General features: G+C 47.2%; 1 protein-coding gene across 1 annotated transcript in view; it reads left to right on the top strand.

Moving 5' to 3' along the window:
• DISC1 (DISC1 scaffold protein) overlaps positions 1-24391 on the top strand; it is a 357611-nt gene that overhangs the window by 128268 nt on the left and 204952 nt on the right. Inside the window, 1 exon segment of the mRNA XM_054024187.1 lies at positions 3992-4046. Coding sequence (XP_053880162.1) covers positions 3992-4046 — 55 coding nt within the window.

Below are 24391 nucleotides of genomic sequence, written 5' to 3'. Positions count from 1 at the left end.
AAAAGGATTCTACTCCAGATACTTCCTGATCCCCAAGGCAAAAGGAGGCCTCCGTCCTATTTTGGACCTGCACGATCTAAACAAGTTTCTGATCAAAGCTCGCTTCCGTATGGTCTCCCTGGGAACTATTATTCCATCCCTGGATCCGGGGGATTGGTATGCTGCCCTCGATATGAAAGACGCCTACTTTCACATCTCAATCAATCCGGCCCACAGACGTTTTCTGCGCTTCGTCGTCGACCAGCGCCACTTCCAGTTTACGGTCCTGCCCTTCGGCCTGGCGTCAGCACCACGAGTGTTCACAAAGTGCATGTCCGTGGTAGCAGCCTTCCTTCGAAAGAGAAGGATGCGTGTATTTCCGTACCTGGACGATTGGCTACTCGCGGGCAGGTCGGAGGCCGAGGTCCGGTCTCACGTGACGCTGGCCCTGCAGACGTTCGACAAGCTCGGCCTCCGGGTCAATGTGCCCAAGTCCACGTTAGTCCCCACACAGAGGTTGGACTTCATAGGCGCAACCCTGGACTCGGTAACCGCACAAGCGAGCCTACCAGAGGCACGGTTCAGGTCAATTCACAGAGCCGTAAGCACAGTCCTAATGTTCCCCACGACAACGGCGAGGTGTTGCATGCAGATTCTGGGGCATATGGCAGCTTGCACACACGTGGTCAGACATGCCCGCCTGAGGCTTCGGCCCCTACAGTTGTGGTTCGCCCATACGCACCGCCCCAACAGAGACCCATTGGATCAGGTAGTCACGATCCCAAACCAGGTGCTCGGCTCACTACGCTGGTGGCTAGATCACCAACAGGTATGCGAAGGGATCCCCTTCGATGCCCCACAGCCCATTCTGACGTTGGTAACAGACGCATCGGACTTGGGTTGGGGGGCACACCTGGGAGAACTGCGGACCCAAGGGCTGTGGTCCAGCGAAGACAAGCTGCTTCACATCAATCTGAAGGAGCTAAGAGCGGTTCGCCTCGCCTGCCAGACCTTCCGCGCCACCTTAAAAGGTCACAGCGTGGCAGTCCTGACGGACAACACTACCGCCATGTTCTATATAAACAAGCAGGGCGGGTCACGGTCTTCTCTCCTCTGTCGCGAGGCACTCCAATTATGGAACTTCTGTATAGCCCATGCGATACACCTCATCGCGACGTATCTTCCGGGGATTCAAAACGGCTTAGCAGACCGCCTCAGCCGATCCTACCGAATGCACGAATGGACGTTGAGGCGAGACGTCCTGCATTCGATCTTCCGGAGGTGGGGCTTTCCCCGGGTGGATCTATTCGCCACCAGGGACAACAGCCAATGTCCTCAGTTCTGCTTGTTCCAGAACCTCAGCCGGGGGTCATTAGCAGACGCTTTCATGATTCCATGGGGAGGGAGCCTGGGATATGCCTTCCCTCCATTCCCACTCATACACAAGGTTCTCCTCAAAATCCGCAGGAACAGGGCGACGATCATACTTATCGCCCCGGCCTGGCCACGCCAACATTGGTTCACGTCCCTGCTGGAGCTGTCAATAGCCAACCCAATCACCCTCCCCCTCCATCGCGACCTAGTCACGCAAGACAAAGGTCGCCTACTCCACCCGAACCTGTCTTCGCTGCATCTCACGGCATGGCTTCTCTCTGGCAGAGCATAGGTGCTCCCACCAAGTCCAGCAAATCCTCCTTAATAGTCGGAAGCCCTCGACAAGAGCGACCTACCTGGCAAAGTGGAAAAGGTTCTCCCACTGGTGTGAGCCTCAGCGCATACAGCCTTTACAAGCCTCGGTTCCATCGATCCTGGACTACCTTTTGCACCTAAAGAATCAAGGGCTTGCGCCCGCCTCTATTAGGGTTCACTTAGCTGCAATCTCGGCCTTCCATCCAGGAGAGTTGGGAGTGTCAGTGTTCTCCAACCCCACAGTGGCCCGGTTTCTCAAGGGGCTGGAAAGGGTGTTTCCCTACTCGCGCCCGCCTGTCCCGACGTGGAGTCTGAACCTAGTCTTAACAAGACTCATGAGTTCCCCCTTTGAGCCCCTAGCCACTTGCTCCCTTACGCACCTCTCGTGGAAGGTGGCGTTTCTTGTGGCCATCACTTCGGCCAGAAGGGTATCGGAATTGAGAGCCCTCTCTTCGGAACCACCCTATACAGTGTTCCATAAGGATAAGGTGCAACTGAGGCCGCACCCCAAATTCCTCCCAAAGGTGGTAACACAGTTTCACATGGGACAGGACATTTGCCTACCGGTGTTTTTTCCTAAACCCCATACGGACCCTCACCACCGCAGCCTACATACCCTGGATGTCCGCAGGGCGTTGGCTTTTTACCTGGAACGGACCAGGCCGTTCCGCAGATCGCCCCAGCTGTTCGTTGCTATTGCGGAATGTATGAAAGGCTTGCCTATCTCGTCACAGCGCTTGTCGGCATGGATTGTGCATTGTATACGCACTTGTTACGAGCTCGCCAATGTTCCGGCCCCGGAGATCCGGGCCCACTCGACTAGAGCCCAAGCTCCTCAACGGCCTTCTTGGCACAGGTCCCTATCCAGGAGATCTGTAAGGCAGCCACCTGGTCGTCGGTGCACACGTTCACAGCCCACTACGCGATCCATCATCAGACCAGAGAGGACGCGATGGTCGGTCGGGCCGTGCTACAGTCAGTTGTATCTTGACTCCTACCCACCTCCAATGGTAAGCTTGGGAATCACCTAATGTGTAATGGACGTGAACAATCACTCGAAGAAGAAAGAACGGTTACTTACCTTCTGTAACTGTTGTTCTTCGAGATGTGTTGTTCACGTCCATTACACTTCCCAACCTCCTTCCCCTCTGTCGGAGTCTCCGGCAAGAAGGAACCGGAGTGGTCGGGTCGGCAGGGATATATATACCCTGGAGCGGGGCGCCGCTCTGGCGGGAAGGGGGGGCCCGCCGGCCCGACGGGAGCCGCTAAGGGAAAAAGTTTCCGACGTCTGTGCACGCGGCGCGCGTACACCTAATGTGTAATGGACGTGAACAACACATCTCGAAGAACAACAGTTACAGAAGGTAAGTAACCGTTCTTTTTTATAGTTAGCTCTGAAACTGAATAATAATTTGTCCACAAACACCAAAAACAAATTAAAAACTGGAAACCCTCTTTGTAGTTTAGATTGTGGAAGGGTAACTTGGTCGGTATTTACTTATTTGGTCTGAAATCAACTGGATGAAATTCAGTAAAGACAAGTGCAAAATACTACACTTAGGAAGTTAAAAATCAAATGCACAACAACAAACGGGAGAGCAACTGGCTAGCCACTAGTACTGTTGAAAGGATCATGGGGTTATAGTGGATCACAAATTGAATGTGATGCAGTTGTAAAAAAGGCTAGTATCATTTTGGGATGTAATAACAGAAGTGTCAGTTACCCAGGAGGTAATTGTCCTGCTCTACTCAGCACTAGTGAGGCCTCAGCTAGTGTGTGTGGAAACCTGAACACAATGCAATACCGATATTGTAAGCTCTTTGAGGCCAGAGTCTCTCTTTTTGTTATGTATTTGTGCAGTGTGTCACACAGTGCAATGCTGTTCCAGGGTTTGGGCTCCTGGGCACTACTTGTACAAATAATACAAATTATTAATACTACTGATAATAATAATTAAAATAATAATAAATATTATTACTGAGTATGTGGTACATGAAAACATATTGGTGAAATACATTGTAGGCTAGTTTTACTATCCATGCTGAATAAAGTGTAAAAGTAAACAAATAGGATCAGTTGAGGACAAGTAAACTAGACTGAAAAAAAATCCTTTAGTTCTAATAATCTGCAGCGCAGTGTTATTAGTATCACAGACTAACTGAAGATTTTAGAGAAATATGATTTTTATCCTGACATTGGTCCTCTATGCTTGGAAGAATCATCTTAAAGCCTTTGTGTACTTATTTATGAAAAAATAGATTGTGTAACATACCATGGTTAGTAAAGAAGGTCAACATTTTTCTTTTCTTTTAATCCTTCTAGCCTTCAGGAAAAAGAACAATCACTGAGCATGTCCATTAAAGAAACGACTGCCAAAGTAAGTGCATATCAACTATCACTTTTTTCAGTACATTTAAGAAACAAAGATAATGCATTGCATTTTTTAATATAATATTGTGTTTTTTGAAAGGCCAAATGTATGGTATTTCTTCTGAATATATTTAACATATAAATATTCTTAATATCTGTTTAAAAAAGAAATCTAAACCTGGTCAAGGCATTCAAAAATGTTAGTGTGTCTGCCAAAGGAATGGTTCATTAAATGTAATATTTCTTGGCTCATGTTCACAATAGAAACCAATCTGTTGGCCTCATCTTAGAAAAGAACTGTCAGCTTTATGAAATGAAAGTGAAATCTGGTCACAATTGAATGTCTTTATTCTCAGGAAAAAAGCCATATTCTCATATTGGTTTCACTGGTGTAAATCCAGAGTGACTCCATTGAAGTTAGCGTTGTTACTCAGGAGTTACAATAGTGCAAATGGAAATCAGAATCAGACCCAGGGTAATTATGATAAATGAATTACATTTTCATCCCAGCTGGGTAAAGTTTAGATATACTCACACATATTTAAAAAAAAAACAAAAAAAACCCAACAACATATAATGCATCATAGTTTCCAGGACGCTTAATGGACTTGAGTATTGTATTTTCTCCTGTTGACTTTCATTTTTATATCATCCTCCATTAGGTCCTGATTCTGCAAACACTTATGCCGTTGCTTAAATTTAAGCATATAAATTGTTCCACTGATTAATGTCACTTTCTCATATGAATACATTTAAGCAATGCATAGCTGTTTGCAGACTCAGGAGATTAGTTACCATGTAATCCATGTGTTTATATGGTACTTGTGGCCTGGTGGTTAGGTGCATTAAGGGTGAATTTTTCAAAGGTACCTGGGGAATTAGGTGCCTAATGCCCAGTGAATTTCCAGTAGCGAAGCACCCATCATGTGTACTATTAGATTTGAGGCTTCCTTTTCAAACATCAGTGCCTTAAATGGCATGTACAAAATACTGATTTGTTGCTACAAACCGGTAATGGTGTGCAGGAAATATGCTGTTACTCATGCAATCACCCACTTGCACATACATTTGCCTGTTTTCTCATTCATGCAAAATATGCAGACACACAAGTCTGTTTGTGCTCACTGGCACATACTTTGTATGTGACGTATATGCAAAATATCTATTTTTGCATTTGTGACCTATAATATCTAACAAATGTAGATACTTATACCGTTATTTTTTTTGTGGGAAGTTTTTGGTACTCCTCTCACAAAAGGCATAATTATTCCGGTAATTTCTCCAAACCCTGGACATATGAAGAATAGGAGGAGTGTGAAACTTTTGGGTTACCACTATTGCTTTCATCTGAGATACTGCTGCTACTCTTTCTCAAATGTGATTTTCAGTTTCTTGTTTTCCAAATCCTCTAGCCACTATAAAGAATTGTAACAAGATGGCCGGTGTTCGTATGGTGGGTCCCGCACTTTTCTTGGGGTGGGGTGGGGCTAAGACGCAATCACTTGTCCCTGCTCTTGGGCGGCAAGGGCCCCGCTAGTGGCCCAGGAAGGTGGTAGAGGAGGGAAGCGGGGGAGGGGTCTGGGTTTGCTCCTTGCTCTGAGTCCCAGCTCCTCTCAAGCCCTGCGGGTTTCTTACCCTCTTCCCCCTTGGGTGGGGTCACCCTCGGTCCTTAGACATTGGGGGAGGGAGTCTCCTTGCTCTGCCGGGGCAGGGTCTCCCTTACTTCAGTTCTCTGGTCTTTCAAATCTCACAACACACCTCCAAGATCCAGTCCTCTATCCTTCCTCCTCCTCCTTGACTACTGAAGCAGGGGGTTTTATTAGGTTCCTGACAGGGCCTTAATTGACTACAGGTGCTCCAATTAACCTGTATCAACCCTCCCTAGTCTACAGGGAACCACGCCTTAATTAGCCTATGGTTTATAAATGTAACCCTTCTGCCCATCTAAGTTGGCAGCAACAGGGGCCAGGTTCTGTATCTAGGGGTTCCGTTTCAATAACGCAATGCAAAACTGGCTTGAGCCCCCACCCAGTGACCTGGGACAACTACATACCACCTGTAAGAGGCAATACTTCCCCTCTCACAAGCACAGAGTCTGAGTGTAGCAGAAAATGTTTAATAACATGAGGTAAACGACATCAGCATTAAATTGGGAAAACACCACAAACAGGATTTATAACACAAACCATGAGCAAAAAAACCCACCCCAGCAAATTGGGCTGTGTCCTTTCCCTTTGGTTCTTGAATCCAGCAACCCAAAAATCACCCAATGTCCAACAACCCCCAAAGTCTCTGTCCCTGGTCAGTGCAGCCCCAGAGTAAAAGGGGGGCACGCAGGGTGTTAAGGGGCACCTTACGTGATCAGAGGTCGGCTGGCCATCTCTCCATGGGGTTCCGCCGCAGCCTTCACCATGAGCCAGTCCACTTCCTGCTGTCCCACGAGCTGCTCCGCTCACCGACCTGTGAGCCGCTCGAGCCGTCCCCGCAAACAGCTCCGCTCGCCATTCCTTGGGCCGCTCCAACCGTCCCCGCAAGTCTCCGTGCCACTAGCTGTTCCTCCAGTTGTCCCCACAAATTGCTCTGCCAGCTGCTTAGCAGTAAAACTTCAGGCTCCCCCACTGGTTAACACAGCACTTAAAACTTTAACTCTTTTGTGATTTCAGCTCTTAGTGATTTCAGCTCAGAGTAGGGGAGCCCCAGTACTGGTGCACCATTGGCCCAAAGCGAATTCAGCTCAGCAGCCTGGAACTAGACTTCTAATGGAATCAAAGTTAGCTCTGACATTCAGCAGTGGGGAGAGGAGGTGGTGCAATTGGTGTTTCAAGCCCTCAGAGGGGGCCCATACCATCAGGTACAAATACCTGTCCCCATCCTTTCTCAATTCACTGGGTTTTGTAACCCATGCCCCTTGTCAAGCACGTGCTACTTAGGTAATGGTGAAGGACTCACTCAGTCCTTCTGTCATACAACAGTTCCACTGGCCTTGATTCACAGAATCAGGGTAACCAAACTTTATTCTTCCTGCCCCAATAACAGAGAAACTCGGGATCCCACACCAGCCAAAGTAACCACTTTCAGTTGCTGTTGTTTCATGCCAGGCGGGTGGGTGTGCCTATGCAAACAAGATCAGCCCCTGGAGTTCTTTTCCACACTCGCCATAATTCACCACCAGATGTCAGGGTAGAGCTCATCCTGACTCTGCTTACATCTATTTCCCCTCTCCCATTCTCCCACTGCTCCCTGGCCCTCCTGTATCACAGAATGTAGTGGTTCCTTATGCCATAATGGATCAATGATCCACTAGTCTTCTCTGACAGTGACTGGAGAATGCTTTAGATGGAGAGTTAAAATGCCTTAATATGCTTAATTCCACAATGCTATATAATTGGAGGGGAAATTCCTTCCTGATTTTGGCAAATATGTGGTTTATATCCTGAAACACAAAGATTGCTAGTCCATCTCTCTGTCTCTCTCTCTCTCTCTAATATACTGTTTCTCAGCATCTCAGAATTTTCCCAAACGTTAGAAAGCTGAATCCACACTTAAGGAAAATCATAGAATCATAGAATATCAGGGTTGGAAGGGACCTCAGGAGGTCATCTAGTCCAAACCCCTGCTCAAAGCAGGACCAATTCCCAACTAAATCATCCCAGCCAGGGCTTTGTCAAGCCTGACCTTAAAAACCTCTAAGGAAGGAGATTCCATCACCTTCCTAGGTAACCCTTTCCAGTGCTTCACCACTCTCCTAGTGAAAAAGTTTTTCCTAATATCCAACCTAAACCTCCCCCACTGCAACTTGAGACCATTACTCCTTGTTCTGTCATCTGGTACTACTGAGAACAGTCTAGATCCATCCTCTTTGGAACCCCCTTTCAGGTAGTTGAAAGCAGCTATCAAATCCCCCCCCATTCTTCTCTTCTGCAGACTAAACAATCCCAGTTCCCTCAGCCTCTCCTCATAAGTCATGTGCTCCAGACCCCTAATCATTTTTGTTGCTCTCCAGCTGGACTGTTTCCAATTTTTCCACATCCTCCTTGTACTGTGGGGCCCAAAACTGGACATAGGACTCCAGATGAGGCCTCACCAATGTCGAATAGAGGGGAGTAATCACGTCCTTCGATCTGCTGGCAATGCTCCTACTTATACAGTCCAAAATGCCGTTAGCCTTCTTGGCAACAAGGGCACATTGTTGACTCATATCCAGCTTCTTGTCCACTGTAACCCCTAGGTCCTTTTCTGCAGAATTGCTGCCTAGCCGTTCGGTTCCTAGTCTGTAGCAGTGCATGGGATTCTTCCGTCCTAAGTGCAGGACTCTGCACTTGATCTTGTTGAACCTCGTCAGGTTTTTTTTGGCCCAATCCTCTAATTTGTCTAGGTCCCTCTGTATCCTATCTCAACCCTCCAGCGTATCTACCACTCCTCCCAGTTTAGTGTTATCTGCAAACTTGCTGAGAGTGCAGTCCACGCCATCCTCCTGATCATTAATGAAGATATTGAACAAAACCGGCCCCAGGACCAACTCTTGGGGCACTCCGCTTGATACCTGCTGCCAACTAGACATGGAGCCATTGATCACTACCTGTTGAGCCCGACGATCTAGCCAGCTTTCTATCCACCTTATAGTCCATTCATCCATTCCATACTACTTTAACTTGCCGTCAAAAATACTGTGCGAGACCGTATCAAAAGCTTTGCTAAAGTCAAGGAATAACACATCCACTGCTTTCCCCTCATCCACAGACCCAGTTATATCCTCATAGAAGGCAATTAGGTTAGTCAGGCATGACTTGTCCTTGGTGAATCCATGCTGACGGTTCCTGATCACTTTCCTCTCCTCTAAGTGCTTCAGAATTGATTCCTTGAGGACCTGCTCCATGATTTTTCCACTGTCTGAGGTGAGGCTGAATGGCCTGTAGTTCCCCGGATCCACCTTCTTCCCTTTTTTTTAATGAAAAATGAAACCAGTCACTCTCCAACAGCTCTGCCCTGTGTTATTAAATGACAACCTGTCTTAATTTATATATCACTGTATTCCTTCCCCACCCACACTTGGGGAAATGCTGGTGTAGATCTTCATAATATGATGAGATGATATTTCCTTTCCTTTCTTACATGCTTTAATGAGCAGTGATATAATTAACAGTGGTGACATTTAAGATGTTGCCATTGGCATCTGAGGGCACACCACTGAAATGAATGGGTCATTTCACACCTCAGAACTATTGCTTCAAGCTCTCTCCAATTTTAGGTAGAAATCACTGATTTAGATACACTTTTTTTCACATTTTGAATGTTTATTTTCAACCATCTGGAGACTTTTTACAATGAAAGCTGACACCTCACTAACAATTGAGAGGTCTGTCTGTTCTCCACCTTATCCAGATAGTTTGTCGCAACTTTATAGGAGGTGTATCTCATGTTGTGGGAAACAAAGTTCTAACTGAAGAAACTCCCAGTTGCCTGACATGCTGTATGACAGGGGTCTCAAACTCAAATGACCGTGAGGGCCACATGAGGACTAGTACATTGGCCCAAGGGCCGCATTACTGACACCTCCCCACCCGCCGCCCTCGGCCCTGCCCCCACTCCATCCCTTCCATGAGGTCCCACCCCCGCCCCGCCTCTTCCCACCCCTTTCCTGACCCCATTCCAACCCCTTCTCCGAAATCTCCACCCCAACTCTGCTCCCTCCCTGCCCCCAGGGGGTGCAGGAGTGTGGGGTGTGGTGGGGGGCTCAGGGCAGGGGGTTGGGGTGTGGGGTGCAGGAGGGGTGAGGGGTACAGCAAGGGGCCAGGGTGCGGCAGGGGGCTCAGGGCAGGTGGTCGGGGTGCAAGAGGGGTGCAGCAGGAGGATCAGGGCAGTGGGTTGGGGTGCAAGAGGAGTGTGGGGTGTGGCATGGGGCTCAGGGCAGTGGGTTGGGATGCAGGAAGGGTGAGGGGTGTGGCAGGGGGCTCAGGGCAGGGGGTTCGGCTGCAGGAGGGGTTTGGAGGGCAGGATCTGGCCTGGCGTGTACCAGGGGCAGGGCAGGCTCCCTGCCTGTCTGCCCTGCCTCCGCAAGAGGCTGGAACGTGGGGAAGGAGGGGCGGAGGGGCTGCGTATTTTTGCTGCTTGAGGCACTCCCGCGGATCCCCGTTCCCGGCCAATGGGAGCTGCTGGGGGCGCTGCCTCAAGCAACAGACACACACAGCCCCTTCGCCCCCCCCTTCCCCACGTTCCAGCCTCTTCCCGGAGCTGCGCAGGGCAGGCAGGCAGGGAGCCTGCCCTGCTCCCGGTGCACGTCCGGCCGCTGCTCTGGTAAACGCGGGGGGAGGGGGGGACTGCGAGGGGCTCGTGGGCTGCAGAAAATCACCCCGCGGGCCGCGTGTTTGAGACCCCTGCTGTATGATATGGAAAGGAGCAACTTTAGATCGCTTTAGAGCTCGGCCCAGCCCTGTGGCGCAAGGATACCAGAATGAGAGCTGCCCTTTTGGTAGAGAAGCACTGTGTGGAAGCTGGCAAGTCCAGACTACTACTGGTCAGTTGCAAATCATTTTGGAGTTGGGAAGTAGATTGTTGGGGCTGCGTTAATGCAAGCGTGCAGGGCAATTAATCGCATCTTGCTACGGAGGATGGTGATTCTGAGAAATGTGTGCGTGAAATAGTGGACAGCTTTGCAGAAATGGGTTTCCCTAACTGTGGAGGGGTGATAGATGGCACCAGGGCCGGCTTTAGGCCGATTCAGCCGATTCGGCTGAATTGGGCCCCGCGCCAAGAGGGCCCCGCGCTGCAGCTGTCCACCCCGCCCCCAGCTCACTTCCCCGGCCCCTCCTCCCCTCCCCTGAACGCTCCGCCCCCTCCCCTGCTTCTGAAAAGAAGCAGGGGCGGGCCAGCAGCACAAGGTAAGCTGGGGTGGGGGTGGGGGTGGTGGGGGCACAAGGGCTCCGGGGAGGCGCGGCCCGTTCCCGCAGGCCCCAGCGGCTCTGGCCCGGCCCGGTCCCCACGGCTCGGGTCGGGTCCCCCCCCCCCCCCCCGCGGCGCGGCTCGGGGCTCCCCCCCCCCGCAGCGCGGCGTGGCTCGATTCCTGGGGGCGGGGCTTGCAGCAAGCCCCACCCCCAGGAATCGGGCCCCGCTCTTGCTAAAGCCGGCCCTGGATGGCACACACATTCCAATTTTGGCACCAGACCATCTTGCGACGGAGTACATCAATAGGAAGGGGTACTTCTCCATGGTGGATCACTATGGGTGTTTCACTGATATCAATGCGGGATGGTCTGGGAAGGTGCATGACACACACTTCTTCAGGAACACCGACCTGTATAGAAAGCTACGAGTGGGGACTTTCTTTCCAGACCAGAAGATTACAGGGGGGATGTTGAAATGCTCATAGTGGTCCTGGGAGACCTGGTGTACCCCTTACAGCAATGGCTCATGAAACCTTACACGGAAACCTGCACAGCAGTAAGGAGCTGTTCAACAACAGTCTGAGTAGGTGCCAGATGACAGTGGAATGTGTCTTTGGCAGATTAAAGGTGCGCTGGCAATGCCTTTATAGCAGGTTAGACCTCAATGAGGATAATATTCCCATGCTCATAGCTGTGTGTTGTACGTTGCGTAATCTTTGTGAAGCTAAGGGTAAAAGGTTTGCTCAGGGGTGGAGTGTTGAGGCAAACCATTTGGCTGCATATTTTGAGCAGCCAGATACCAGGGCTATCAGAGGGGCCCAGAGGGGGGCAATCTGAATCAGGGAGTCCTTGAGGCAACACTTTGAAAATGAGAGCCAGTAATGTATACCTCTGTGATTGGTGCTGCAATGGTACATTACATGTAGTTTTTCTAGGAAGCAATGGTGAAATTTGGGGCCTTATATTCCAGTAAGCAAATGATTAAACTGTCTGTATATGTATTGGTAGTGCCTGCTTTTTATTGCACAAGAAACAACACACACACCCATGCACAAGAAACAACATGCGTGCACGCACAAGAAGCAACACGCGCACGCACCCAAGTGCTTGGTGGGAAACGAGGTACCAGGGAAGGGCAGACTTTCAGAGCTGTGTGTAGGTCCAGCTATCATTTTGAAAATTGTCCAAGGGGCTGGAGTGAAGGGGAAACGGAGAAGTCCCAGAAAGCGGAAAGGACTGTGCGGGCGGTGTTTGGGCGGGGGCCACAGAAAAGAGTTCTGAATGTGCTGCAGGGGAGGGCAGGCATGTATCTGCGTTTGCTCTTCCATAACTTTAATCATCCACTCAGTAGTGTCCTTAACAAACTCCTGATTTTCTTTTCTGTCCTGCCTTTCGGCTTCCCTCCACATCTTGAGTTCCCTTTTCTTTGCATTGGAGAAGTGCAGTACCTTCCCGAACAAGTCTTCTTTTCTTGGTCTTGAGCACTTTCTTATCTGGCAGAGACGCTTGGCCAGCGTGTTTGGGGTGTTCCTCAAGGCCACATCTGCCGAAGCACAAAGAACAATGCACAGAAACATGATTAAGTTCATGCACAGCATCGAAACATTTCAGTAAAATACACCTCTGGTAACATACCATCACTTTCTCATTGATCCTTGGCAAGCACACATCTCGGTGAACATCCAAAGCATGGTGAGTGTTAGCTGGGTGGTGGTGTGCTACATGATGGAAAAGAGTACTTGGCAAGGATTGCGGTGCAGCCGAATAGGGAAAAAATTCTAAAATTCTCCCACACTTTTCCACTGGAGGGAGTCATTATAATAGATATCTCACTGCTGAGGGTAACCAGGGAAGTGAGGGTACATCTACTACACGCTTGTGGCTTCTGCCCTGGTCCCTATGCTGCTCCCCTGTGTGCTGCTTTGGTCCCTGCACAAGTGATTGCTGAATGGCACGGGAAAGTTTCCTACAATGGGGGAAGGAACAAAGCAGCTCTGCCAAGGAAACTTTGGCAGAGAATTGCTGAGTACCTCCATCAAACTTTCCTAGAGATCTCTCTGGAGGATTCCTGTGAGATCTCGGTGTGCATCAACACCCTGTTCTGCCTGTTCCTGATTAGCTGCACAGGCAAATGTCCAGCACACAGAAACACAGCCAGCCTTGTCAGGGCCAGCTCCGGGGTTTTGGCCGCCCCAAGCAGCCAATAAATAAATTAAATAAATAAATAAAGCCGCGATCGCGATCTGCGGCAGCAATTCGGCGGGAGGTCCTTCGTTCCGAGAGGGAGTAAGGGACCGCCCGCCGAATAGCTGGACGTGCCGCCCCTCTCTGGAGCGGCCGCCCCAAGCACCTGCTTGCCAGGCTGGTGCCTGGAGCCAGCCCTGAGCCTTGTACATTTCTATATCCTGAACCCACCTCTGCACTACACAAACTGCAGCCACTTTACCAGCCGTCTCTCCTGCTTCTTGCTCGCCAGAGAGCAACTGCTGAGACTGGCTAGACACCTCCAGAGTGGTGAACAGTTCCTGGCTGCTTGCCTCACTGGGTGACCCCGCTGGGAGCTCCACATCGTCATCTAACCCCACCTCTTCTTCATCTTGGATTAGGTTCTCTTTCCGCTGCCTCCAGGCCCGCCGAAGTATCCACGGGGCTCTTGGCGGTGGAGGTGGGGTCGCCACTGAGTATAGCATCCAGCTCCTTATAGAACTGGCAGTTCTTGGGTGCAGCACTGGAGTGACAATTTGCCTCCCTCGCCTTATGGTATGCCTGCCTCAGCTCCTTTATCTTCGCTCTGCACTGCAGCATGTCCCAATCACAGCCCTTTTCGCACAAGCCTAGAGAAATCTGCCCATAGGTATCAAAATTCCTATGGCTCAAGCACAGCTGGGACTGCACAGTCTCCTCTCCCTGTATACTGAGCAGCTCCAGCAGCTCTGCAGTTGTCCAAGCGGGAGAGCATTTGCTGTGATAAGCCGCCATGGTCACCTGGGAAGATGCAATAAGACCTCTCCATGCCAAGCCAAGAGGAAATGGAATTTCAAAAATTCCTGGGGTTTCTAAGGGGGAAGGGTGGATGGTTGTTTACCTGGCTGCAGGGCAGTGGAATTCAAACTGCTGACCAGGTGGGCATTGTGGAGGCCATTGTGGACACCTTTTGGAGGTCAATTAAAGCAATAAAATCAAGTGTGGTGTCTACAAACTGGCACTTTGTCGACAAACATGTTGCGCAAAAAGCCTTGTGTCTCTTGTCGGGTGGTTTTATTTTGTTGCCAAAACAGGGCATTTTTGCCGCCAAAAGTCGCATCGCAGTCTGCGTGTATCCACTGTTTTAACTGTGAAGTGTAGACAAGGCCTCACCAGCAGAAGTTGGTCCAATAAAAACTATTACCTCACCCTACTTGTCTCTCTGTTAAAATTGTCATACTTCCGGGGTTAACTGCATTTCTGCCTTCTCTATGGTCTGCTAACAGCTACTGCGTCTCAAGCATTCAACCATCACCTCTCTGTGGGTGGGGACCTGCATCCCCCTCCCTTCAGATCAGGAGTTTGTTTGCGGTCTCCTAGCAATTCACCAGCGACCAGCACCTGCCATTTGCTCTCTCTCAGGGACAATGTCAAGGTTGCAAGTGACCAGCCAGCTTTTACAGAGCACAATACATTTATTTTAGGATAGTAACATTTAATATAAAATGAAACAATAGAGTGTACATGCATACTAAGTTTACTATCTTCTAAAATGAGACTCTGGCAGGTTCCAGTCCTTCAAACCCTTCTAGCAGGGTTTTGCCCTCTTGGTTACAAACTCATGACAATTTTTTAATCAAAATGAGGGTCCTCTCAGACAGTTCAGGCTGGCTTTTTATACCACAAGCTATTTCTTGTCTCCTGGGTATCTTGAATGCAGTCTGAACTAATATATGCAATTAACTGCAGAGGGTGGTACTTCTCTGAAGCTGTTTACCTGTCCCAGGATCTGCAATAATCACGTCCCACTGATTTTAGTTCCTTGGCAAAGCTCAGTAACCCTCACCCTTGGAGCTAGAATACTGTCCCTAGTTCACAAAGCTACCTATAACATTTACAGATACAAAAGTGTATTATTAATACCAGTGGCTAGTATCTGGCACATCTGAATCTAATAGCTTTTTGGAGTTTCCATGCTTACTAGGTCACTCATCTGTCACAAAAATTACTTAGTTTAACATGCGGTAGTGAATTCCACAGATTATATCTGTTTCTTAAAATAGTAAATGTTAAATAGATAAAATATTTTTAAACATTTCATTGCATTCCCTCATTGTTGTTTGTTTATTCAGAGGATAAATAGGAAGCACAATATTGCCCTTCTCCAACTCATTTATTTTTATATACTTTTATCATATCTCCTACTCCTCTCTCAAAGTAAATCTCTCTCTGATGATCGCTATCTTCCAGTCTCCCGTGCGTTTAATATTTACATTGGCTTTTTCTATCTTTTCTGTTTCTACTACATCATTTTTGAGTTGAGGTGGCAAAAGCCACACACTACATATTAACAAAGTGAACACTCCTCCACCCATTCTCTTCCCTTGAGAAGTAATACAGGACTTGAGCCAATAACAAGCAGTGATGCTGAAGTATATTATTGTACTTGGATGTATGCTTGTTGACAGAGTGCTGCCCTTTGCTTCAGACATTGAACAGAGCTTCCATCTCCCTGTTTTTCTAAGCAGTTGTTACAGTGAATGCTGAAGACTGTATTCCACTTTTGAAAGAATGTGTTAATTTTAGTGTTCTGGCCCACATTCCCCACCCCATTCCTGCCACTGTAGATTAACATATCACACATGGAAAAGATGTAAAAGGATGTTACTATGCAAATGTTCTCATCAGTATTTCCTTTCTTAGGGCTTGATCCTAAGACTCCTTTCTTGCCTGGGCCCCAGTTGTTGTGCTGGGACTGCTTGGCTGAGTAAGGATTACTGAATAAGGATTTGCAGGATTAGGCTCTAAATTAAGATGGTTTTTAGTTGCTCTAAAGCTCTTTGGAAACCTATATATGAAAAACACAAAGAATATTTTTTAAAAACCCTATTAATGATGTATTGTAATATAAACCCCAAAGGTGCATTAAATATGAAGTCACACATGGCCTGGTTCCATACCTTTTACACATTCCAAACTCCCTTTGACTTCAAAGTGAGACTTGTCTATGTGAGGAATATGGGATTGGGCCCCTAATATCCAGTGGTATAAGGATAGTACTTTTGGGCTTTTTTTCATCTTCAGAACACTTTTTACAAACATTAACTTCTGTAGGTAAACCTCTTAACAGCCTATGAGATAGGTAAATAAGTATTTTGTACCCATTATACAGATGAGGAAATTGGCAAAGGGGTAAGAGCAAAATTCTAAATCCTTACTTCCAATGACTTCAATGGGAGTTCTTGAGTAGAGACTACAGGATTTGGCTGTAAGTAACTGCCCTAAGGTCATGGGCAGACTCATTATTAAAGTTAGGAATAGAATTCAGGAGGTTCCTAGCTCCTAGTCTTTGACTTACATCACTAGGTATGACTGATGTATACTGTGTTGGTCACTGAGAGTAATGGAAAGTTGGAAAGTAGAGTTGGGATTACAAAGACGTGCTGTTTGAATCAAGCAAATCAGAGAAAGAGGAGAAGGTTGCTGGATTTTTTAATCTTCAGCATTTTCATTACCTATGGAAAAGGCTTTCTTTTGTAGCAGGACAAGTTATCATAATGAATAATGGTAGCCACTGTGGAGATATCAAAAGGAAAGCTTAGTTTATGTAGAATATAACTAGTATAAAATAGCAGTAATATGATTAGCTAAAGAAAGTTAAGTGAGTAGTTTGTTCCCCTATCTCTTTCATTTAGTTTTGTTGAAAGAGATCATTTGACATCCCTGATGATTAATGTCCAGAATTTATCCATAGAACAGATATGTCACAGGTACTTGCAGAGCCTTACCTGCAAGCTTCTATCCTTGTCTAGAGGGACCATCTCTAGATGTAGGTTAAGCCTCCATTCAGCCCATGGCTTCTCTACTTAGGCAGTTAATAAGACTGCCAATAACCACCAGTTCTGACAGTGGAGGTTATGATTTGGACACACTGTTCACTTGGAACTAGATTTAATCTACCAACTCATTTCACATAATTATCAAACAGCTGTCTGATGGTAATGACTTTAAGTTCATACTAGCATTGGACATATTCACACTTCCTGGAGTGGAAAGAGTCCTTGTGTAATTACCAATCCCCTGAGCAGGGCTGGCTCTAGGCACCAGCCCACCAAGCTTGTGCTTGGGGCGGCACCTGGAGGGGGGCGGCGCGGTGCTCCGGCCGCCGAGGAGAGCGGAGCTACAGTGGGCTCGCTGCCCTCCCCCGGCGCTCTGGCTGCCGGGGAGAGTGGAGCCGCAGCAGGCTCGCCGCCCTCCCCCCGGCGCTCTGGCCGCTGGGGAGAGCAGAGCCCTGGCCGGGCTCTCCGCCCTCCTCCCGGCGCTCTGGCTGCCGGGGAGAGCGGACCCCGGCCGGGCTCGCTGCCCTCCCCCCTGCGCTCTGGCCGGTCGGGGAGAGCGCCCCTGCTGCGCTGGGGCGGGGGGAGGCGGAGGGCGGCGTTGGGAGGCTTTTTTGCATGGGGCGGCAAAAAAGCCAGAGCCGGTCCTGCCCCTGAGCCATCCTGTACCCAGAGAGAGAGAGAGAGAGAACCACTTTGACAGAAATCATTAAAAAAATTGATTTATTTTGGAGAGTTGAGAAAGAAAATGGATCCTGTTTTTTTTCTGGCACATTTGTAGTAACCTGGCCCAGGCACTAGCACCTGAAGCTGTGGTGTAGAAGTTCAGAATACTGTCCTGGGGGAAGAGTCAGCCAGAGAAAGGGTGGCTCGAGCTGGAGAGGGGGTTCAGAATCTGTCCAAATGGGCAGTTGGAAGGCGGTTAGAAAAAAAGGAGGTGATAAGAGGCAGCACCGGGTAAAATGGATTTTGCTGAGGAAGCTGGGCCGTGAAAGACCATGTGCAAAGCACAGAGTATATGACTGGTGAGATGGACCATTGGGACATTGACAGAGGGAATATAGTTTGGGTGCCTGGGGAATGAGTGTGGCCCTCTGGGTTAGGAGCTGTCATTTGTGGATGGAAAGGAGTCTTAAGATCAAGCCCTAAGAAAGGGCTGGAAAGAACTGTGATTAAGGATGCCAACTGTCTAATCGCACAAAAAAACAGAAGAACATAAGAATGGCCCTACTGGGTCAGACCAAAGGTCCATCTAGCTCAGTATCCTGTCTTATAACAGTGGCCAGTGCCAGGTGCCCCAGAGGGAATGAACAGAACAGGTAATCATCAAGTGATCCATCCCCTGTTGCTCATTCCCAGCTTCTGGCAAACAGAGGCTAGGGACATTATTCCTGCCCATCCTGGCTAATAGCCATTGATGGACCTATCCTCCATGAATTTATCCAGTTCTTTTTTGAACCCAGTTATGGTCTTGGCCTTCACAACATCCTCTGGCAAGGAGTTCCACAGGTTGACCATGCATTTTGTGAAGAAATACTTCCTTTTATTTTTTTTAAATCTGCCTATTAATTTCATTTGGTGACCCCTAGTTCTTGTGTTTATGAAAAGTAGAAACAACACTTCCTTATCTACTTTCTCTACACCAGTCATGATTTTATAGACCTCAGTCATATTTTCCCTTAGCTGTCTCTTTTCCAAGCTGAAAAGTCCCAGTCTTATTAATCTCTCCTCATACGGAAGCTGTTCCATACCCCTAATCATTTTTGTTGTCCTTTTCTGAACCTTTTCCAATTCCAATATATCTTTTTTGAGATGGGGTGACCACATCTGCACACAGTATTCAAGGATTTATATAGAGGCAGCATGATATTTTCTGTCCTATTTTCTATCTCCTTCTTAATTATTCCCAGCATCCTGTTCGCTTTTTTGACTGCTGCTGCACATTCAGTGGATATTTCAGAGAACTATCCACAATGACTCTAAGATCTCTTTCTTGAGTGGTAACAGCTAATTTAGATCCCATCATTTTATATGTATAGTTGCGATTATGTTTTCCAATGTGCATTACTTTGCATTTATCAACATTAAATTTCATCTGCCATTTTGTTGCCCAGTCATCTAGTTTTGGGAGATCCTTTTATAGCTCTTCATAGTCTGCCTGGGTCTTAACTATCTTTAATAATTTTGAATCATCTGAAAATTTTGCCACCTCACTGTTTACCCCTTTTTCCAGATCATTTATGAATATGTTGAATAGGACTGGTCCCAGAACAGACCCCTTGGGGACACCACTATTTACTGCTCTCCATTCTGAAAACTCGCCATTTATACCTACCCTTTGTTTCCTATCTTTTAATCAGTTACCAATCCATGAGAGCACCTTCCCTCTTAGCCTGTGGCAGCTTACTTTGCGTAAGAGCCTTTGGTGAGGAACCTTGTCAAAGGCTTTCTGAAAATCTAAGTACACTATATCCACGGGATCCCCTTGGTCCACATGCTTGTTGACCCCCTCAAAGAATTCTAATAGATTGGTGAGACATGATTTCCTTTCCTAAAACCATGTTGACTCTTCCTCAACAAATTATGTTCATCTATATGTCTGACAATATTGTTCTTTATTATAGTTTCCGCCAGTTTGCCTGGTACTGAAGTCAGGCCTACAGGCCTGTAATTGCCGGAATCACCTCTGGAGCCCTTTTTAAAAATTGGCGTCACATTAGCTATCCTCCAGTCATCTGGTACAGAAGCTGATTTAAATGATAGGTTACAGACTATAGTTAGTAGTTCTGCAATTTCACTTTTGAGTTCCTTCAGAACTCTTGGGTGAATACCATCTGGTCCTGGTGACTTACTGCTGTTTAATTTATCAATTTGTTCCAGAACCTCCTCTAATGATACCTCAACCTGGGACAGTTCCTCCGATCTGTCACCTAAAAAGAATGGCTCAGGTTTGGGAATCTCCCTCACATCCTCAGCCATGAAGACTGATGCAAAGAATTCATTTAGTTTCTCCACAATGGCCTTATCGTCCTTGAGTGCTCCTTTAGCACCTCAAGCATCCAGTGGCCTCACTGGTTGTTTAGCAGGCTTCCTGCTTCTGATATACTTTAAATAAAAATTGCTATTACTTTTTGAGTCTTTGGCTAACTGTTCCTCAAATTCTTTTTTGGCTTTCCTAATTGTATTTTTACATTTTATTTGTCAGTGTTTATGCTTCTTTCTATTTTCCTCACTAGGATTTAACTTCCACTTTTTAAAGGATGCCTTTTTGCCTCTCACTGCTTCTCTTACTTTGTTGTTTAGCCACGGTGGTTCTTTTTTGGTCTTTTACTGTGTTTTTTAGTTTGGGGTATACATTTAAGTTGAGCCTCTATTATGGTGTCTTTAAAAGTTTCCACGCAGCTTGCAGAGATTTCACTTTTGGTGCTGTACCCTTTAATTTCTGTTTAACTAACTACCTCATTTTTGAGTAGTTCCCCTTTATGAAATTAAATGCTACATTGTTGGGCTGTTGTGGTGTTTTTCCTGCCACAGGGATATTAAATTTAATTATATTATGGTCACTATTACCAAGCGGTTCAGCTATATTCACCTCTTGGACCAGATCCTGTGCTCCACTTAGGACTAAATCAAGAATTGCCTCTCTTCTGGTGGGTTCCAGGACCAACTGCTCCAAGAAGCAGTCATTTAAGGTGTCAAAAAACTTTATCTCTGCATCCTGTCCTGAGGTGACATGTAGCCAGTCAATATGGGGATAATTGAAATCCCCCATTATTATTATTGAGTTTTTTTATATTAATAGCCTCTCTGTTCTCCCTGAGCATTTCACAGTCACTATCACCATCCTGGTCAGGTGGTCAGTAATATTTCCCTAACGCTATATTCTTCTTATTAGAGCATGGAATTTCTATCCATAGAGATTCTATGGTACAGTTTGATTAGTTTACAATTTTTACTTCATTTGATTCTACACTTTCTTTCACATATAATGCCACTCCCACACCAGCAAGACATGTTCTGTCCTTCGGATATATTTTGTACCGTGGTACTACTGTATCCCATTGATTATCCTCATTCCACCGAGTTTCTGTGATGCCCATTATATCAATATCCTAATTTAATATGAGGCACTCTAGTTCACCCATTTTATTATTTAGACTTCTAGCATTGGTATATAAGCACTTTAAAAACTTGTCTTCTTTTAGCTGTCTGACATTACATGACGTAATTGAATGGGACTCTTTTTTATTTGATTGTTTCTGATCAGACCCTGCCTGTATTTTATCATTTTCCATCCTCTCGTCCTCACTAGGACATAGAGATTCTCTATTATTAGATCCTCCCATAAGGAATGTCTGAACCACGTGCTCCTCTGCGCCCAAACACCTTGCTCCGCACCCTTCCCTGTCCTTTCCCCTAGGCCCCGTCTACTCCATCCCCCTCCCTCCGACGCTCGCTCGCTCTCCCCCATCCTCACTCACTTTCATTGGGCTGGGGCAGGGGGTTGGGGTGCAGGAGGGGTTGCAGGATGGGGCTGAGGGGTTCAGAGTATGAGAAGGGGCTCTGAGCTGAGCCTGGGGCAGGGAGTTGGGGTGCAGAAGGGGGTGCGGGGCGCAGGCTCTGGGAGGGAGTTTGGGTGCAGGAAAGCGCTCAGGGCTGGGGCAGAGGGTTGGGGTGCGGGAAATGGTTCGGGGTGCGGGCTCCGGCCGGGCGGTGCTTACCTTGGGTGGCTCCTGGAAGTGACTGGTGTGTCCAGCTCCTAGGCTCAGGGGTGGCCAGACAGCTCTGTGTGCTGCCCCTGCCTGCAGGCACGACCCCCAGCTCCCATTGACCGCAGTTCCCGGCCAATGGAAGCTGTGGAGTTGGCGCTCAGGGAGGGGACAGCGCACAGAGCCGCCCGGCTGCCCATGCACCTAGGAGCCAGAGGGATGTGCCAGTTGCTTCTGGGAGATATGCAGAGACAGGGCAGGTAGGGAGCCTGCCTTAGCCCCACTGCGCCGCCGACCGGACTTTTAGCAACCTATTAAAATCTACCGGATTGGTTTCAGTAGCCACCAGATTGGTTTCAGTAGTTAGCAGATCGATTTAGATTCCGGGAGGGTTGGCAACCCTAGGTATGGTCATCACAGAGTTGAAGCAAAGGAGCATCATAAACCGAAGAGAGGTGAAGGTGGGACAACTGGGGTGAAGCAGGACTTTGCAACCAGGGAGAGGAGGAGTTTATTACCTCTTGGTAATAAACAGCATGTTGTTGAAAAATGTCTTTTATTGTGGTGGTAACTTAGGGTTTATTATTTTCCTAAGTGAGTATTGGATGTTGATATAATATAAATAATAGAGTAATAATATAAAGTATTGTTCCTGACAAATTTCTGTGTTTTTCCTTAATACATTTTTAAAATTTAAGGTTATTTCCATTCTGTTGGTTTGCCTCTGCTGCTCTTCACAGTAGGCAAAGCCTAGCTGAGGCCTGGGTCATTGCACATGTTCCCACCTGTTATAGTTCTTCACCATTGCAAGAAAATTATTGGATAAATTAGATGGAATACAGAGAAGAAAATAAAGTGGACTATCTGGAGACTGGGAGAAATTAAATTATGTACAGCAGTGACTAGAAATATATGCATTACAATTTCATAGGAAGATTTAGAAAGGGGTTCTATATTAAAAGGGGCAGCTTGAAGGATAGTTTTATTGGCTAAAAGAATAGCTGGCCCAATTATGATTAACAGATGCTTTTAGCTGAAATAAAGGGATATATGTAATAAATAAATAAATGGAATGAGTTCTAAGCATTAGTTAGTTTTATATAGTTAAAATAAGCCTCCTGGATGCATCTGGTGATAGTCTTACAATAGCTGGGTGCGATGTATAATTAATTTCCCAAGAGATAATCCATGTGTGTATATGTAACAGACAGCAGTGGTATTTTTGTCTGTTTATATGTACATTGTATTGCATCACTGAGGAAGGCAGTGCATCAAGGAGGCTGGGAAAGGCAAGCAAGCCTTCACCTGAAATTTCAGTTCAACTCCATTTTCTCCAAAGATGGCTAGTGCCTATTTGCCTAATGTTGTACACTAGGTTCCATCCACTTCTATGGTTTCCCTCCTAGTGGTTAGAGTCTATAACGTTGGCTCCGCCTAGCAGTAAGAGTCTGTGGTGGCAGCCCTGCCAAGCCGTAGCGGGTAGGGGTAACCAGCCCTCCCACTCCACTGGCATCTGACCCAGGTGCTGTCTTGGGCACTGTAAGGAAGATGCCTGCTATCTGTGGTCCAACTAACACCCTCCCCTGGGTCTCTTCCTATCGCTTTTTCCTTCCTTGGGGCACATAATAGTTTGTGGTTGTCCCGTGCAATGCAGCCAAGGGCCTCTGAAGGCTGGAGAGTCCCAGCTTCATGCCGCAGTCTTCCTCCTACAGATACTCCTGGCGTAACGCCTCCATAACAGTGAGTGCAGGTCTGTGTCTCTCCACCTGCCACCCTGCTGTGCTGAAGAGACTCCCTGGCTGGCCCCAGAGTTGTTCTGCACCCCTCCTCCAGTGTGGGATTTATGTACCCCATTATAGTCATGTTAGGCAACTGCTTGATGATTGTCTTTAAAGCCAAGCGTGTTGACTGCCACACTGATATGAACCTTTACAAGAATGTTTTGTTTTGTTATTTTTTCCTTTGGAGCTCTAAATTCTGATAAGTAGAGCTTGGAAAATGTAAGAGTGGTAAATTACTTATGATCTGCAAAAATTTTCAGAAGTGGTAATGTACATTAAATATATTGTTTGTTTTCTTATCAGTTTTCTCCTCCCTCTATCCCCCATACTAGCTATTGTCCTGTGCTTTGGCTTTTCACAGTCTCTCTGGCGGATCCAGTTATATTTTTGAACCTGGAAGTTGTGACCCAGGGACTTGGTGCCAAATGGCAAAAGGCACCGGAGGTGCATATGGTTTTACAGGAATACTGTGGGTTAGATATATGCATAATAGTTCACCAAAGGGTAAGATGTGAGGTCGCTGCTGAGAGCCAGTGGCTCACTGGTCATCATAATCCTTGCAAAATGTACTTTTAATATGTAAGGAATTATTAATTCTGGAAAATTGGAAAGAGTCCAGTGGAGGGCAACAAAAATGATTAGGGGTCTGGAGCACATGACTTATGAGGAGAGGCTGAGGGAACTGGGATTGTTTAGTCTCCAGAAAAGAAGAATGAGAGGGGATTTGATAGCTGCTTTCAACTACCTGAAGGGGGGTTCCAAAGAGGATGGAGCTCGGCTGTTCTCAATGGTGGCAGATGACAGAACAAGGAGCAATGGTCTCAAGTTGCAGTGGGGGAGGTCTAGGTTGGATATTAGGAAACACTATTTCACTAGGAGGGTGGTGAAGCACTGGAATGCGTTTCCTCGGGAGGTGGTGGAATCTTCTTCCTTGGAGGTTTTTAAGGCCCGGCTTGACAAA

Source organism: Malaclemys terrapin, chromosome 3, assembly GCF_027887155.1.
Source record: "Malaclemys terrapin pileata isolate rMalTer1 chromosome 3, rMalTer1.hap1, whole genome shotgun sequence".
Classification (NCBI taxonomy): Eukaryota; Metazoa; Chordata; order Testudines; family Emydidae; genus Malaclemys; species Malaclemys terrapin.
Note: the sequence above shows the minus strand (reverse complement) of the source record. Positions and strands in the feature narration are given on the sequence as shown.